Here is a 14,529-nt window from a genome sequence, read left to right as displayed (position 1 = left end):
GAGTCCCTGAGTCTTTTGCATAATAATGGAGTCCAGTCCCTTGCTAATACTCTGATGAAGCGCTCCACCGTTTGGCTGTAGTCCTGTGCGCTGTTGGAGCAATTGAGGCCACCAGCGCGTCTAGTGACCTGCATTATGAAAGTATACATGTCGAAAGTTAAACAGGTAAACCACCTATCGCTTAACTGATTGATATAGAGACTTGAAGATTGATATAGAGACTTGAAGATGAAAGCATTTTGAAACAACAAATTGCTGCCCTGCGTTTTTGCGTATCTGCCCTTCCTCTTACTAGAGAGTTTTTGCATAACAGTCGAAACAAACTGTTAAACACTTTGTGATAATGTTCTGTTGCCACAACTAAAATTCATGGTTTTTCAAGGCAGTTAATGCTTATCACTTTCACCATGCAGTTTAGATTATATTAAGCAGATATAATAACTAGTTAGTATTTGATATGACATAGTTATTTCTAGAGCTCAATATTCCTGTGCAAGCTCAAATCATATTCGATTAATTTGACAAACTTCCTTGGATAATCAAATAGGACATATCAGAAAATGAGACTTACCTTGATGTTATCCGCATTTATTTCAGCTTCAAACAGATATTTGATGGGCTCTCCAGATAAAACACATGCAATTACCTATAAAATAATTAGATATTAAAATATTTTATTTCTAAGAAGCGAAAACAAACATAATACACCACAAACTAATATTATCCCTGGAGCGAAGGATGGATGACTCATCTAAAATTATTCAGCACAGAGAAAATTCAAATACAAAATTTTCTGAACATAATCTACCTTTGGTTCATCTCCACTTAAGCCAAAGTATTCCATAATTGGTTTCCCAACATCAGTATTGTCAGAATCAACCTGCACAAAAAGGATCTGGCAAAATACACATATAAACAGAAACAATTACAAACAGATTTTCATCCTGCTGGAATCTCAGATTAAACAACAATTCAACCCCAAAGGAAGTGCAGGTTTCAGATGATAATAGTGCCAAAGGAGTCCTCCATGTAATAATTGTAACGAGGAAACTCTAAGAACAAGTGTCAACATAATTACATGTGTTCAGCAAGTGAATTGTGCCTAACGATATCTTTCCCTTAAACGCTTTTGCAGCTTCTTGAAATGATGGAATGACCTTTTCATAATCCTTGGCAGTTACGAAGAGCAGGATCTACAAAAAGCAATCAAGTTAGGGCAACTTGCATACTACACTTATTCAGAGTTGTATTGTAAATATTTTTCCCTTCTTCAAGGATGTGACCTGTTTCCTGCAAACCCGATTCCTCATGAACAGAACTTCTACCCTTGACCTTGACTTTTACCAAATCTGACCTTGAGGCTTCTTCAATTTTATAGCGGTCCATTGGGAGCCGCTTTTTCCTTTCCAAACAGTCAACTAGAAAAGACTCCCTAAGTACTGGTACTTTGAAACTCCTGTTAACACTCATTTAATAGAAATAACGTCAAAGGTATGATCGCAACTTCCTATAATATGAGAAAGCTAATAACAATAAGCAATGCATCCACCTTCTACTAGAATAAAAATGTACATTGTGAGGTATCCCTTAAAAGAGGAAAAACAACTCACGATGCTTTTTCTATCTCGGAGCTATATGTATCAATTGTGTTTTCATTTATAATCAAGCAATCAGCATCTGGCAATTTCTCAACACAAACAAAAACCAGTGCATTGTTAAAATTCCTGCTCAATATATACTCAAAAATACTTTGTATCTTAAAGTTTAAAGTAATGGGCATGTGTACACATTTCAAAACCATGCTTGTCTTGCATTCATACCCCAAATATACTCACAAATATACTTCATAGCTACAAAAATATGCATGCATTTCAAAGCCAGGCTTGTTCTGCAATCTTAACAATAAGCATGCATTTTAAATCCAAGCTTATTTTGCAATCTCACCGCGTGTTAGTTGGTTCAAGAGTTTTCCACCAGCTGCCTGAAGTTTACTCTTCCATTCCACCTGCAGACAACCTTATTTTGCTCATGTAAAAACACATTTTGACCAAATCCTGTATCTCCTAATCATAGAACATAGCACACACTCACATGAACACCCCTTTATTTCCTGCGAAGATGACCCTAAAAAATGAGCAATATTTTAAGATTTCTGAAAAGGATCTACATGCATTAAGAGTTTTCTACTCTGACTAAAGCATCCTATAAAACCCAAGACTCTGGTTGCATCACTTACATGGGATTCCTTAAGATTTCCAGCAATTGCCACTGCTAAACCCTTCAAGAATGCAGTTCGAGAGTTTTGAGATTGTCCAATTGTGCCTTGATTTTCCAAGGAACCTTTAGAAAGTGGAGGCAGAATGCGAACGAGCTTCTTTCCCTTTGTGATTTAAAGCACTGCACAGAAACAAACCTAATCATGTATGCAAAATAATGTATATTTAAGAAACAAAAGAGGCACAACCATTGAATAAAATGTAACACCCAGGAAATAATCCAACCTCCTTAAAATAGGCATTATCTGTTTCCTTCGGAATTTTCCATTTCCCTTTAATACGTTCAGGATTGGTCGTTGAGAAACTACATTTGCTCCATGCAGAAAGATAGCCTAGACATTTGTACTGACCACCAGAATATTCCAATCCACCTTCACACAACGGGCACTTTCCAAGGGCTCCAAAAAGCATGCCATCAGCACTGGCATTACATTAAAGAGAATCTGTAAGTATATGTCAGATATTCCCTTACACCATGATCCATCCTCAAAGCTTCAACACACAGACACACTAACAATCTGAGTCACGATGCTCATGTCTGAACACACTTTCATTAACTAACAAAGTAACTGGCAAAAAAGACAACCTTTATTTTCTCAAATCTTAAAATACTTGTTAGAAAAGAATAAAATTTCTGAATTTATGAAACATTCATCACTTTTTCACCTTTTAGCCTCTGTTACAGAAGTGGAAGGATTCGTTGGTAGTTTTCTCTCTTGCTAGAGTAGATATACGCAGATTCGGGTTGCCTAAGTAGAAGGCATGGAAAGAGTGATTCCCTTGCGATCTTGTCTTCCTACTATAGAAGGATCAGCACACAGATCAGGCTGTCTGACTCGCGGAAATAGGCTAATGCTATGCCTAAAAGTAAGCATTGGATGAATGCCCGGGCATTGAGAAGGAAGTCCGCTTTTCTCCATCCTATATTACAGCATAGTTGGAATTGGATATTTGTAGATCGGATCTTTTCTGGTTCTTGAATACGACAGGGCCCTTGACTAGGAATTCCGACAGCACCGGTTATGCGGCCTCTTAGTCAATTTGTGATGAATTCTCTTCCTATTCGTTCACACCCGAGAGAGAGTAGCTTCCTTTCGAGCTGGGTAATCAAAAGAAAGTCGAAAGAAAAAAGAATGGTTATTCCGACATGCCGACAGTGCCATGAGCTTCTTCTTCTTCACTCTGAGTGCTTTCTGAAAGAAGATGCCCTTCCTAGGACCTAAACCAAGACCGGATAAAAGAAGAGCTGCAACTGTAGGGGATTCACTAGCAAAGGTAGCAGGAGTCGATAAATTGGACAATCGGGTAAGCTATTTCATTTGTAAATATCCACCCGGTTGGTATTATTGGGAGGACTCTTAGACATGGTAAGACTATTATGAACTTCAAGCCCTAGTACTTTGACTCTTAGACACCCGCTTGCCGTCTTTCCTGCTTTTCCATTTGACTTGTTTGCTGCAACTTATGGGGCTTACCCTGAGACTGTGCCCAGGGCTTAGGACTCCCGACCAAAAGAAGACTGGAACTTAATGGGCTTAGCTGCAGTTGGATGGCAGGAAGAAGTATTTTTCTGCAACAGGTACTAGATCGCAGTGATGGCGGGTGCAACTGTGGAAACCCTGGACACCTTTACTTTCATTTGGTCATCTGCCATGGCCGCAGGATAGAAACGGCTCCCACAGAGGCCTGAGATACAATGTCATTCCAGAGCGATTCCCTCTGAACTGAGCTATTCGAACGCAATAACACGTAATTGCGGTTACTCTGGCCTAGTGGGAAATGCATGCACTGCGACTGACACGTGAAATGCATGCAAAAGGCAATATTTGTGTGTTGGAGCGACTGCTATTCTGCGCCATTGGATTGGCCCGCGGTGCCGTTGTGGACCGACGATCTCCATCTGCATTCTTTCCGGAAGCTCCAACTCTTGGATTGATGGTGATGGGACATGTGCCACTGTGCTATTTATTAGTCCATGTCAGAGTACAGCCAGCTGAGCTTCCTCGGGAGGGAGGTGAAAGGTTTTTAAATTAAAATAAAATTACACTGCAAATTAAAGCAGCTCCATCGTGACCGCTCTCTTTGGGTGCTTCAGAAGTATGGGGTCCTCAAACCCACTAGATCCTATGGCAAAATTATTTATAAGGAAATTGGTTGATTATGTCACTCACTATGACTTGGTTATATTAATGACTTATCATCAAAGTAGTTCACTTATATTTTTTTTTCCCTCTATTCACATTTATCTGTTTAATATTATAATTGTTTAAAACATAGCTTCTAGTTATTTTGCATCCCTTATAACACTTGAATTTTTATGTCATTCCTGCGTTAAGTTCCTTACTGCTTTTATTTTACTAAACTATTACAAATGCCACGGAAGGTAGGCGAGATCTAATCCATTTTTGGACCTGCCATCTGCCCGACTGTACACTTAAGTATAATTATTACAGGAATGCGGGTTGGTCTGTCAATGGACATTATATCTGTTGAATTGGAACTGACCAATTTCAACACCAGTTTCTGTAAATTAGTATTAGTAAAACTTTTTGAAAAAAATTCCTTAAGAACAACAAAAAAATGTCTCACATTGCAGAATATTCCTCGCTAATCAACAATTTCCCCTTCTATCTTTTAATCACATAATAATCTATATTTACTAATTTATTCCTATTTAGTTTTCTTAGTCCCTTTAAGTATTTTTCCACGCAGTTCTTTTATCAATTATATTGTTGTTACTCTTGCCTATATTCAAATGGTGTCGGGGACCTAGTTTCTTTTTGGACCTGCTAATCACCCTCCACATGGCGTTGGTTTTTCGTACATATATATTACAGAACATGGATTTTTTGAGAACAAGTGGAGCTCTGTCCATTAGGTTTGGAACTAACTAGTTCATTATAATCATATGAGGATTATCAACATATATATAGATACCCAAAATTTAGTATATTAGTTCAGGTCTTTCAGTCCTTCATAATCATTCTGTCAATTACAATTTTCTTTTAACTAGTGATACGTTTCCAATTTAAGCAGTGATTCATAACAAATGCACTGGTATTACTCAATAAGCATCAGTAAAACCACCAGAATTAGTAGCAGTATATAGATCACCAGCACTAGCAGCATACCTAATAGCATAGCTAGAAGTTGATCCAGTCGCATGAACAATATATGAACCAGTAGATTCTGGTGATTCTGCAGTTGGTTCTGTTTATTAAGGTTCTCCAGTCCCATATCCAACAGATCGAGCAGATCCTGCAACAGAGACAGTTGTTTTGGTTGTTTAAGCCCCTTGAAATGGTTAAGCAGCCGTTAAAGCGGAGCAGCTCTAGGTCCAGGTCCAGATGTTGAGTCCGTTGATTCATCCAGCAGATGACCTACTTACATCTTCATCAACTTCCACTTCCTATGCTTCTAGTGCTGCTCCTATTGAGATCTCAATCTGCCGATCCGCTTGTTTACACCTATTATTGCCAATGAACCAAAGCTTGTAGTTAGACCGTCTAATGCGAATGCAGGGACTTGCTGCGTCGCAGCTTCCCTTGTTGTAATAGGAAACACGCAGAATAATATTGTTGTAAAACTAATATTTTATTATTGTAATATGAAACATGAAGAACAATATTGTCAGTAAAACTAATCTTTTATTAGTTTGTATCTAAATTAGAAAATAGTGAAAATATTCAACTATTGTGAATTTTAACCAGGGAAAATAAAGATCGAATTTAGAAATTGGTTCCAATTCTCAATGATCTTCTATTTCATTAATAATGTTTCATGCTTTACATTATCGAGATGCATATTGTTATACATAATTACAATGAATTTCATTCAAAACTTCTTTTGATGAAGTTAAGGGTGAATATACAATCTAGACATGTATGTTTCCCGCACTTAGTTGACGAGATTCCCTTAATATCAGGCTAATTATGGTTTGAGAATACACATTAAGGATAATATTGTTTTGTATGGTAAATGTGAGAGTAATATTATCTTATGGATGGTATTAAAAAGGTTTTGATTTTGTTGTAGGTTCATTCTTATTAGTCTTTTTCGTTTCGACATGGGATTATAGTAGTGGAAGATGAGGAGGTTAGTATTAGTTGAGTAGTTTGTTAGTATTGGTTAATCAAATATAATCAATGTTTTTAGTGACATAGTGATTTATTATTTTATTTGGCCTCTTCCTGAGGTGGGGAGGCAAAAACATAGGTTATAATGATTTGTTTCTTTCACATTTTGAAACTACCTAAACTAATGCTGGCATTAGTCGATGACATTAAACGCTAGCTCGGAAAATGCAGGAACATGAATACTATGTTTAATAACTATGCAAATTATGCAAACATGCAAGCATATACTATGTTTGATAAGAGCAACGTCTCTACACGCCATGTTGAGAAATGGCAACAGGAAATTCCAGTTTAATTTGTCCTTGAATTAAACCGAGAATTAAAATCGAATTCTATTCTAATAGCAATGTGTAAATAGATAATTAAGTTTAATTAACTTAATTAACTTAGGAATTTCGAGTTGGAAGTCTTTCTGAAGTCATGTATATGTTATCCCTATATTATAGGGGTCCAGGATGAGTTAAGTATGAGTTGTAATTAGATAACTCAGTTTACTGAGTTGAATTCAGTTAAATTAGTTCCAAACTGTTTGAGGAACTAATAGTGAGTTAACAGTCAGTTGGTGCACTAATGCATTAACTAGTGCTACTCCAGTTAACTGAAGATTCCCTCATCAGAAACTCATGCATGTCAATTCTGAGAAAGACCCAGTTGAGACTAGAGTGCAGGGATAGTGTACTATCAGTTGTATGATTTACTGAGTTGTATAGATCATGCATGCAATCAGGAACTGAACCTTGAAGGGATTGCGCAGTTTTGGATGCACTGGTTTCCCATTAATATGGGCTAATCAGCCATAGGAATTGTGCAAGGAAATAGGGGCTTGGAGAGTAGGAGAATTGGCTAAGTGTTGGCCAAGAGTTTTCTTGTGAGCTGGAGATTGATTTTACTGAGTGCTGGGATTGTTCTTGTGAGAACAAGAATTGTAATATCATCTTGGATTTTTGATATATGCAATATAGATAGTGGGGTTTTGAGCTGTGGCTTTCCTCGTATATTTATTGTGTTATGTGTATTTGATTATCTTCCTCTTGTCAATTATTGTTTTCATCGATCTATTGGCTTCCGCTGAATGAAAGTAGAAGTAGATTCTTGTCCTGTGCTTTAGTACATTGCATGAGCTTGTGAATCTACAGGATTTTCTACATGGTATCGGAGCTGAGAACAATATACTAGAGGAGATTTCAAAGTTTTTGAGTTCAGGGTTACAGGTGAAATTCAAATTTGCATTTCATACTTCAGGATCGACAGATGGCATTCTACGGTTTGTGGCTCGAGTATGCCTTGGAAGGCAGCTCAAATTTTATAGCTTGGAGGGACAGGATGGAGGCTGTGCTAGAAGATAATGGCTTGAAGGAATTCATTGATCAAGAAGTCCCCAAGCCAGCAACATCAGATGCACAAAATTTGGCCGAATGGAAGAAGTGTGTGACGAAGGCAAGGTGGATAATCCTTGAGGGAGTTCAAGACCACATTGTCTCGAGTCTCCATGGCAAGGAAACTCCGCATGCTATGTGGAAAACAATGATGAATTTGTATCAGAACAACATTGACCAAACAAAATTTGCACTGAAGGACAAAATTCGAAAAATCAAAATGGAGAAAGGCGAAACTATTTCCAAATACTTGAACAACTTCACTCAATGTTGTGATAAACATGGAAGTGTTGGAATCACGGTCGCCGAAGAAGATATGGTGAGTATTTCTCTTCTAGGACTCCCATTAGGACTCTGTCAATGGTAAAGAGAAGTTGCTAAATTGGGAACGACTGTGGTTAGATTTGATGCAGGAGGAGATCAGGAGGAACACTAAGGATGGCTCTTCATCAAAGACTGATAATGAAGAAAACTGTGCCTTAGCGATTAAGGCAAAGAAGGGGAAAGGGAAAGCTTCCCATTCCAAATCAGATTCTTATCATGGAGGTAAGAAGAAATATATGACAAAAGTTAAGTGCTTTCATTTTCATGAGCTGGCCCATTTTGCTACAAATTGTCTAGTCAAGAAGTCTAAGAAGAAGTCCTCAGGAGGAGCGGCGGGTGAGGCTTTGGCCTCCCAATTCAAATTGGACTTTTTCCTCATTGCATGCATGGTGTCATCAATGATGGGAAGTGTATGGTACTTAGATAGTGGAGGTTCATTTCACATGACTGGCAACAAAGAGTTATTCAGTGACCTGGAGGAGAAAGGTCTCTAGATGCATATTGAGATGGGTGACGACGAGAAGTATAATGTTATTGGATTGGGCACGATTACTTTTCAGAGGGAGCATGGGGCTCCACTCACTTTGAAGAATGTTATGTATGTGCCTGGGATGAAGAAGAACTTGGTATCCATTTCCATCCTTGAGGATAGAGGCTATGATGTGATCTTCTCGAAAGGAAAGGCGTTCCTTCGACACATAGCCACAAGTCAAGTAAAGAAGATGGGGATTCGGGTGAAGAATATCTATAAGTTGGAGGTAGAGGAGTGTGCTGCTACAAGCTCAAAAGTAGAAAGGGTGCAGAGTTGAGATGTTGGAGAGTTGTGGCACATGTGATTGGGCCAATTGCATCACGAGGCTTTGAAGATATTGCAATAGATCTCTACCAGTCTTCCCAAAGGTACGCTTAAGCAAGTTGATACATGTAAGGGGTCTACTTTGGGAAAATACACCAAGTCTTCCTTTCACGACAAAGATAGTCGAGTAGAGGCTATTCTAGAGAGAGTCCATTCAGATGTGTGTGGACCATTCTCGACAGCATCCACGACCAAACACAAGTATTATGTTATATTTGTTGATGACTATTCTCATAAATGTTGGATATTTTTCATGCATAAAAAGGATCAAACTTTCACAAAGTTTTGTGAGTTTAAAGCATTAGTGGAGAAAGAGTCGGGCAAGAAGGTTAAAGCTCTATAGAGTGATAACGGTGGTGAGTATGTCTCAAACGAGTTTAAGAACTTTTGTGTAGCGGAAGGGATTAAATGGGAGTTGACGGTACCCCATAACCCTCAGCAGAATGGGGTGGCCGAGAGGAAGAACAGAAGCATAGTAGGGGAAGCGAGAGAAATGTTGCATGATCAGGGCCTACCACTACACTTGTGGGCTGAGGCATGCAACAAAATGGTTTATGTTCAGAACCGTAGCCCACATCGGACATTTGAGATGAATACATCAGAGGAGGCTTATTCCATAAGAGGCCAGATGCTGGTCATTTTAGGAGTTTTGGGTCATCGGTATATTTCCATGTGACCAAAGATACACGGAAGAAGCTTGATCCGACATAAGAGTTGGGGATATTTGTGGGGTACACTGATACACCTCACAACTATCGGGTGTACTTGCCGACCATTAGAATGACAGTTGTTCGCAGGGTTGTCAGGTTCGATGAGGAGAAGGCCATGCGAGTTTTCCTTGAGAGGGAGCTTGAGCTACATGTAGATGAGGAGTTTTTAACTCCCAATATTGAGGAACCTCAGATTGATGTGGAGCAACCACATGCAGAGGATCCGAGAGTGGAGACATCCACTCAGGTAGAGTCTTCTAGAGAGGCTGACAGATTGTTGGATGATGCACGGGAGAATGTGGGAGCACCCACTTCTTAGTGCAGGTAGAGGAGGTCACTTGAGAGGTACACTGGATACATGGCTCTTATGGGCAAATGTGTTGTGACAGAGCCATCTTCCTTTCAGGAAGAAGTGAAACAACCGGTTTGGGTTGATCCCATGGTGAAGGAGTATGACTTCATAGTTCATAACAATATTTGGGATGTGGTCCTGAGACCAGAGGACAAGTCAGTGGTGAGCTCCCGTTGGTTTTACAAGGTAAAGCAAGCTGCAGATGGTAGTGTGGAGAAGCATAAGGCTAGATTTGTGGCCCATGGCTTTTCACATGTAGAGGGGATTGGCTATGATGAGACATTTTCTCCTGTTGCAAGGTACTTGTCAATAAAATCTATATTAGCACTATCAACACATATGGGTTGGAAGATCCATCAGATGGATGTGAGACAAACTTCCTTAATGGAATGATTGAGGAAGAGGTGTACATAGAGTAGCCTAAAGGTTTTGAAACCTTTAACCATGAGTCACATGTGTGCCAGCTCAAGAGATATTTGTATAGGTTGAAGCAAGCACCCCGTGCTTGGTACACCAGGATATATAGCTACTTCATTGGGTTGGGATTCACGAAGAGTGAAGCAGATGCGAACCTGTACCACATAGTGGTGGAAGGTAAACTATTAATCATTGTAATTTATGTTGATGATCTCATATTGACAGGTGATGATCAGCTGATCAAATCTTGCAAGGAGGACCTTGCAAGAGAGTTTGAGATGAAGGACATGGGGCTCATGCATTACTTTCTTGGCATGGAGGTATGGCAAGGAGATGGGGAGTTGTTTGTGTCTCAGGGAAAGTATGCCAACGATATGCTTAAGAGATTCGACATGGAGAGCAGCAAACCCATGGAGAATCCTCTAGCAGGTAACTGGAGGAAGGAGGATGCTACTTCAGGGGAAGTAGTGGAAGCAACTGTTTACATGCAACTTGTGGGTTCACTCATGTACTTGGTGAACACACGACCGGATATGTGATATGCAGTTAACCATCTTAGTCAAGTGATGGTTAGGCCTACCAAGCTATATTGGAAGGCAACAAAGCATTTGTTGAGATACCTCAGGGGCACTTCTCAGTATGGATTATGGTATAGATGGACAGAGGGAGTGAAGCTTCAAGGCTTCACCGATGCAGATTGGGCAGGGAGTTCATCTGATAGGAAGAGCACATCATGAGGGATCTTCAGTATTGGCTCAGTGACAATTTCTTGGCACAACAGAAAACAAAGATCGATTGCACTAAGTTCGGTAGAGGCAGAGTACATGTCTGCGAGTTAGGTAGCACGTGAGGCCATATGGATGAGGAAGATCCTGGTTGGTTTGTTTGGTCAATAGATGGATCCAACTGTGATATACTGCGATAATCAGAGTTGTATCAAACTCTTTGAGAATCTAATTTTTCATGATCGGTCCAAGCATATTGATATCCAATATCATCATCTCAGAGATTGTGTATTGAGGCAGATTATGTTGTTAGAGTACATTCCCATGGAGGAGCAAGATGTTGACATTTTGACAAAGGAAATGTCAAGATGTAAATTCGAGTTTCACAGGGACAGGATAGGGGTAGCTGATAATCCCTTTCTTGTTGAGAGGGAGTGTTGAGAAATGGCAACACGAAGTTCCAGTTTAATTTGTCCTTGAATTGAACTAAGAATTAAAATCAAATTCTATTCTCATAGCAACTTGTAAATAGTTAATTAAGTTTAATTAACTTAATTAACTTAGGAATTTTGAGTTGGAAGTCTTTCTGAAGTCATGTATATGTTCTCCCTATATTAGGGGGTCCAGGATGAGTAAAGTATGAGTTTTAATTAGATAACTTAGTTTACTGAGTTAAGTTAAGTTAAATTAGTTCCAAACTGTTTGAGGAACTAAAGTGAGTTAATAGTCAGTTGGTGAACTAATGCATTAACTAGTGCTACTCCAGTTAACTGAAGATTCTCTCATCAGAAACTCATGCATGTTGATTATGAGAAAGACCCAGTTGAGACTAGAGTTCAGGGACATTGTATTACTAATTGTATGATTTACTGAGATGTATAGACCATGCATGCAATCAGGAACTGAATCTTGAAGGGATTTCACAGTTTTGGATGCACTGGTTTCCCATTAAGATGGGCTAATCAGCCATAGGAATTGCGCAAGGAAATAAGGGCTTGGAGAGCAGGAGAATTGGCTAAGTGTTGGCCAAGAGTTTGCTTGTGAGCTGAAGATTGATTTTACTGAGTGATAGTATTGTTCTATGAGAATAAGCATTATAATATCATCTTGGATTTCTGATATATGCAATACAGATAGTGGGGGTTTGAGCTGTGGCTTTCCTCGAATATTTATTGTGTTATGTGTATTTCATTATCTTCCTTTTGTTGATTATTGTTTTCATTAATCTATTGGCTTCCGATGAATGAAAGTAGAAGTAGATTCTTGTCCTGTGCTTTAGTACATTTCATGAGCTTATGAATCTACAGGATTTTCTACACGCCACAACACATGTAGCTGACTAGAGCACATGGGGGTTGCACAACACATGCTGCTAGACCACATGGCGTCTGCATGTACTAGCCATGTTGTACACAAGGGAACTAGCCATGTTGTACGCAAGGAAGAAACATATCCATAACCTAATTCTATGCATATCCATAGCCTGTAGAGAGGATGAATAAATTGCATAAAAGCCAGCAACATATCACCCATAAGCTCTTGCTACTCTTGCTTCTCTTGTTACTGTACCTAGAGCTTCTCGTGAAATTTAGATATCCCTGGAGCTTAGAACCAGTATTTGTTCCCACTAATATAGATTGAAGCCATTCCAGTAGATATTGATGGTTCTCATTCTGGGTTTCTCCTTGTCCGCTCACAAAAAAACTCCAGAAAGTCAGATTCACAGAGCTACTGAGTGTAGGTTCTACCAAAGGAAGATAAGATGGAGTAGAAAGAATAGCTGCAGAGCCACAAAGAGCTGAAACTTCTGTGTTGGATCTACGTACTAAGCTATGCTTATACAGAAATCAAATGGAGTAGGAATTAAGCAAGAACAAAGTTAGACATATGAGAAAGAAGGTCAGGCCCTGAAGAACTAACTTCGAGAAGGTGTAGTTAGACAATTTGTCTTTTCTTCACAGGTTCCTTGCTCAACATCTCATCTCTTTACACAAATTTCCTGAGTTTTTTTGCGAAATACACAGGATCTGCTTCTCTCACTGCAGAAATATTTCCCTTTTACACGTCCACTGCCATAGAGTCAAAAGAAACATCGCATCATTAGTAAACCGAGACATAACACAAAATTTATATATGAAATTACGTGTAGGGAATTTATTGGCATCATATGCAATAATGGTAATGGAGATTGATGCGTCCAGACTCTGAAACAACCTTCATGACCCTTATCTTGCTTTGCTTGTCCTCCATAGTCATTTTAAGCACCATTTTCTGCACACCCATTTTCCCCTAGATGCTCACTTTGTTGGGGCTCCCGATGGAGAGAACTCCTCTTTACCATCCCAACTCTACTCCAGCAAATGCAGTGACTCTGTCCCTCTTTCTTCCAACAAATGAACCATGAGATTAGAGTCTGATAGGACTTTCTTGAGAGCTCAGGTACGCACTAGCAATGAGGGTTATCGACCAACAGTTTGGGGAGATTATTTCGATCCTCTTCTCTTTAAAAAACTTGGCCCAATATGTACAGGGCTTGGCCCTCCAAAAGATGAATAAACTTGACCACTTCAGGAAAAACTTCGACCCACAAAATCTGAGGTAAATTATGGCTCTTCCCCGCTAGCATTTTCTTTTTCTTCTGTTTGTATAAGCTGTGACCATGTAACAATTTAATAATTCGACACATAATGCCATGGGGACCCACCATGAGGGGCACATGTCTCATCTTCCATTCTTTGGAACATACCATGGTTCATCTTAAAACTCTGCCCTCCTTACCCTCAACCTAGTTTATTCAGCCGTGGAGGGCATATTTGCAACTAGTTTATTCCGCCATGTACTCCATCTCTCTACAAAAAAACTAAGCATGTGTTTCTTAGCTTCATTGAACTATCTGATTTCTTCTGCTTACATCTCTTTCCTTAATAAGTTAAGTATTTACTCTACTATTGGTTCCCTTGGACGACAACCACCAACGAATGCTCATTTTTACCATATTGAAAACAGAGTAGGATATGATGATTCAAATAAACCGACCCTTTTGGAAGATAGCCCATTCCTACAATAGATAAAACCCACTAGATACCTCACACCCACTACCTCGATCTCAAATCATGAAGGTGGCATTGGTTACAAATATTTTCAATTTGGGGATGTGGTTGTCGATGATGTTCAATATTGTGATATGGTTTTCTATAGAACGTATAGAATGACTCACATGCCTACAACCCCGGTGAATGACACTGAACCTGTGCATGTTAACTTCTCTCTCTATTATTGGGCACCTATACAATTCTAGTTAGGCCTCTAAACAATGTTTTTTACGAGCTTGTTTTTTTCAAACAATGTTTTTTATGA

At 39.1% G+C, this 14,529-nt stretch overlaps 1 protein-coding gene across 1 annotated transcript; it reads right to left on the bottom strand.

The window, feature by feature from the left end:
* Positions 1–1,191: 1,191 nt before the first annotated feature.
* On the bottom strand, positions 1,192–2,687 carry LOC149191091 (poly [ADP-ribose] polymerase 1-like). The gene is made up of 5 exons (XM_089410663.1): positions 2,502–2,687; positions 2,237–2,380; positions 1,945–2,005; positions 1,611–1,677; positions 1,192–1,456 (listed from the first exon to the last, which is right to left on the bottom strand). The coding sequence occupies exons 1-5, from the start codon at positions 2,685–2,687 to the stop codon at positions 1,207–1,209; spliced, it is 708 nt and encodes a 235-aa protein (XP_089266789.1). The 3' UTR covers positions 1,192–1,206.
* Between the last annotated feature and the right edge of the window lie 11,842 nt (positions 2,688–14,529).

Source organism: Pinus tabuliformis, chromosome 3_1, assembly GCF_031772625.1.
Source record: "Pinus tabuliformis cultivar Carrire ecotype Pingquan chromosome 3_1, CPIR1, whole genome shotgun sequence".
NCBI classification, from domain to species: Eukaryota; Viridiplantae; Streptophyta; class Pinopsida; order Pinales; family Pinaceae; genus Pinus; species Pinus tabuliformis.
Note: the sequence above shows the minus strand (reverse complement) of the source record. Positions and strands in the feature narration are given on the sequence as shown.

Excerpts from the sequence above, each read along its gene's own strand:
- LOC149191091 (XM_089410663.1), bottom strand. The coding sequence starts at position 2,687 with ATGCTTTTTGGAGCCCTTGGAAAGTGCCCGTTGTGTGAAGGTGGATTG. Across the intron at positions 2,381-2,501 it reads ATAATGCCTATTTTAAGGAG|GGAAAGAAGCTCGTTCGCAT; the intron begins GTTGGATTATTT and ends TAAATCACAAAG. Across the intron at positions 1,457-1,610 it reads TCCGAGATAGAAAAAGCATC|GAGTTTCAAAGTACCAGTAC; the intron begins GTGAGTTGTTTT and ends GAGTGTTAACAG.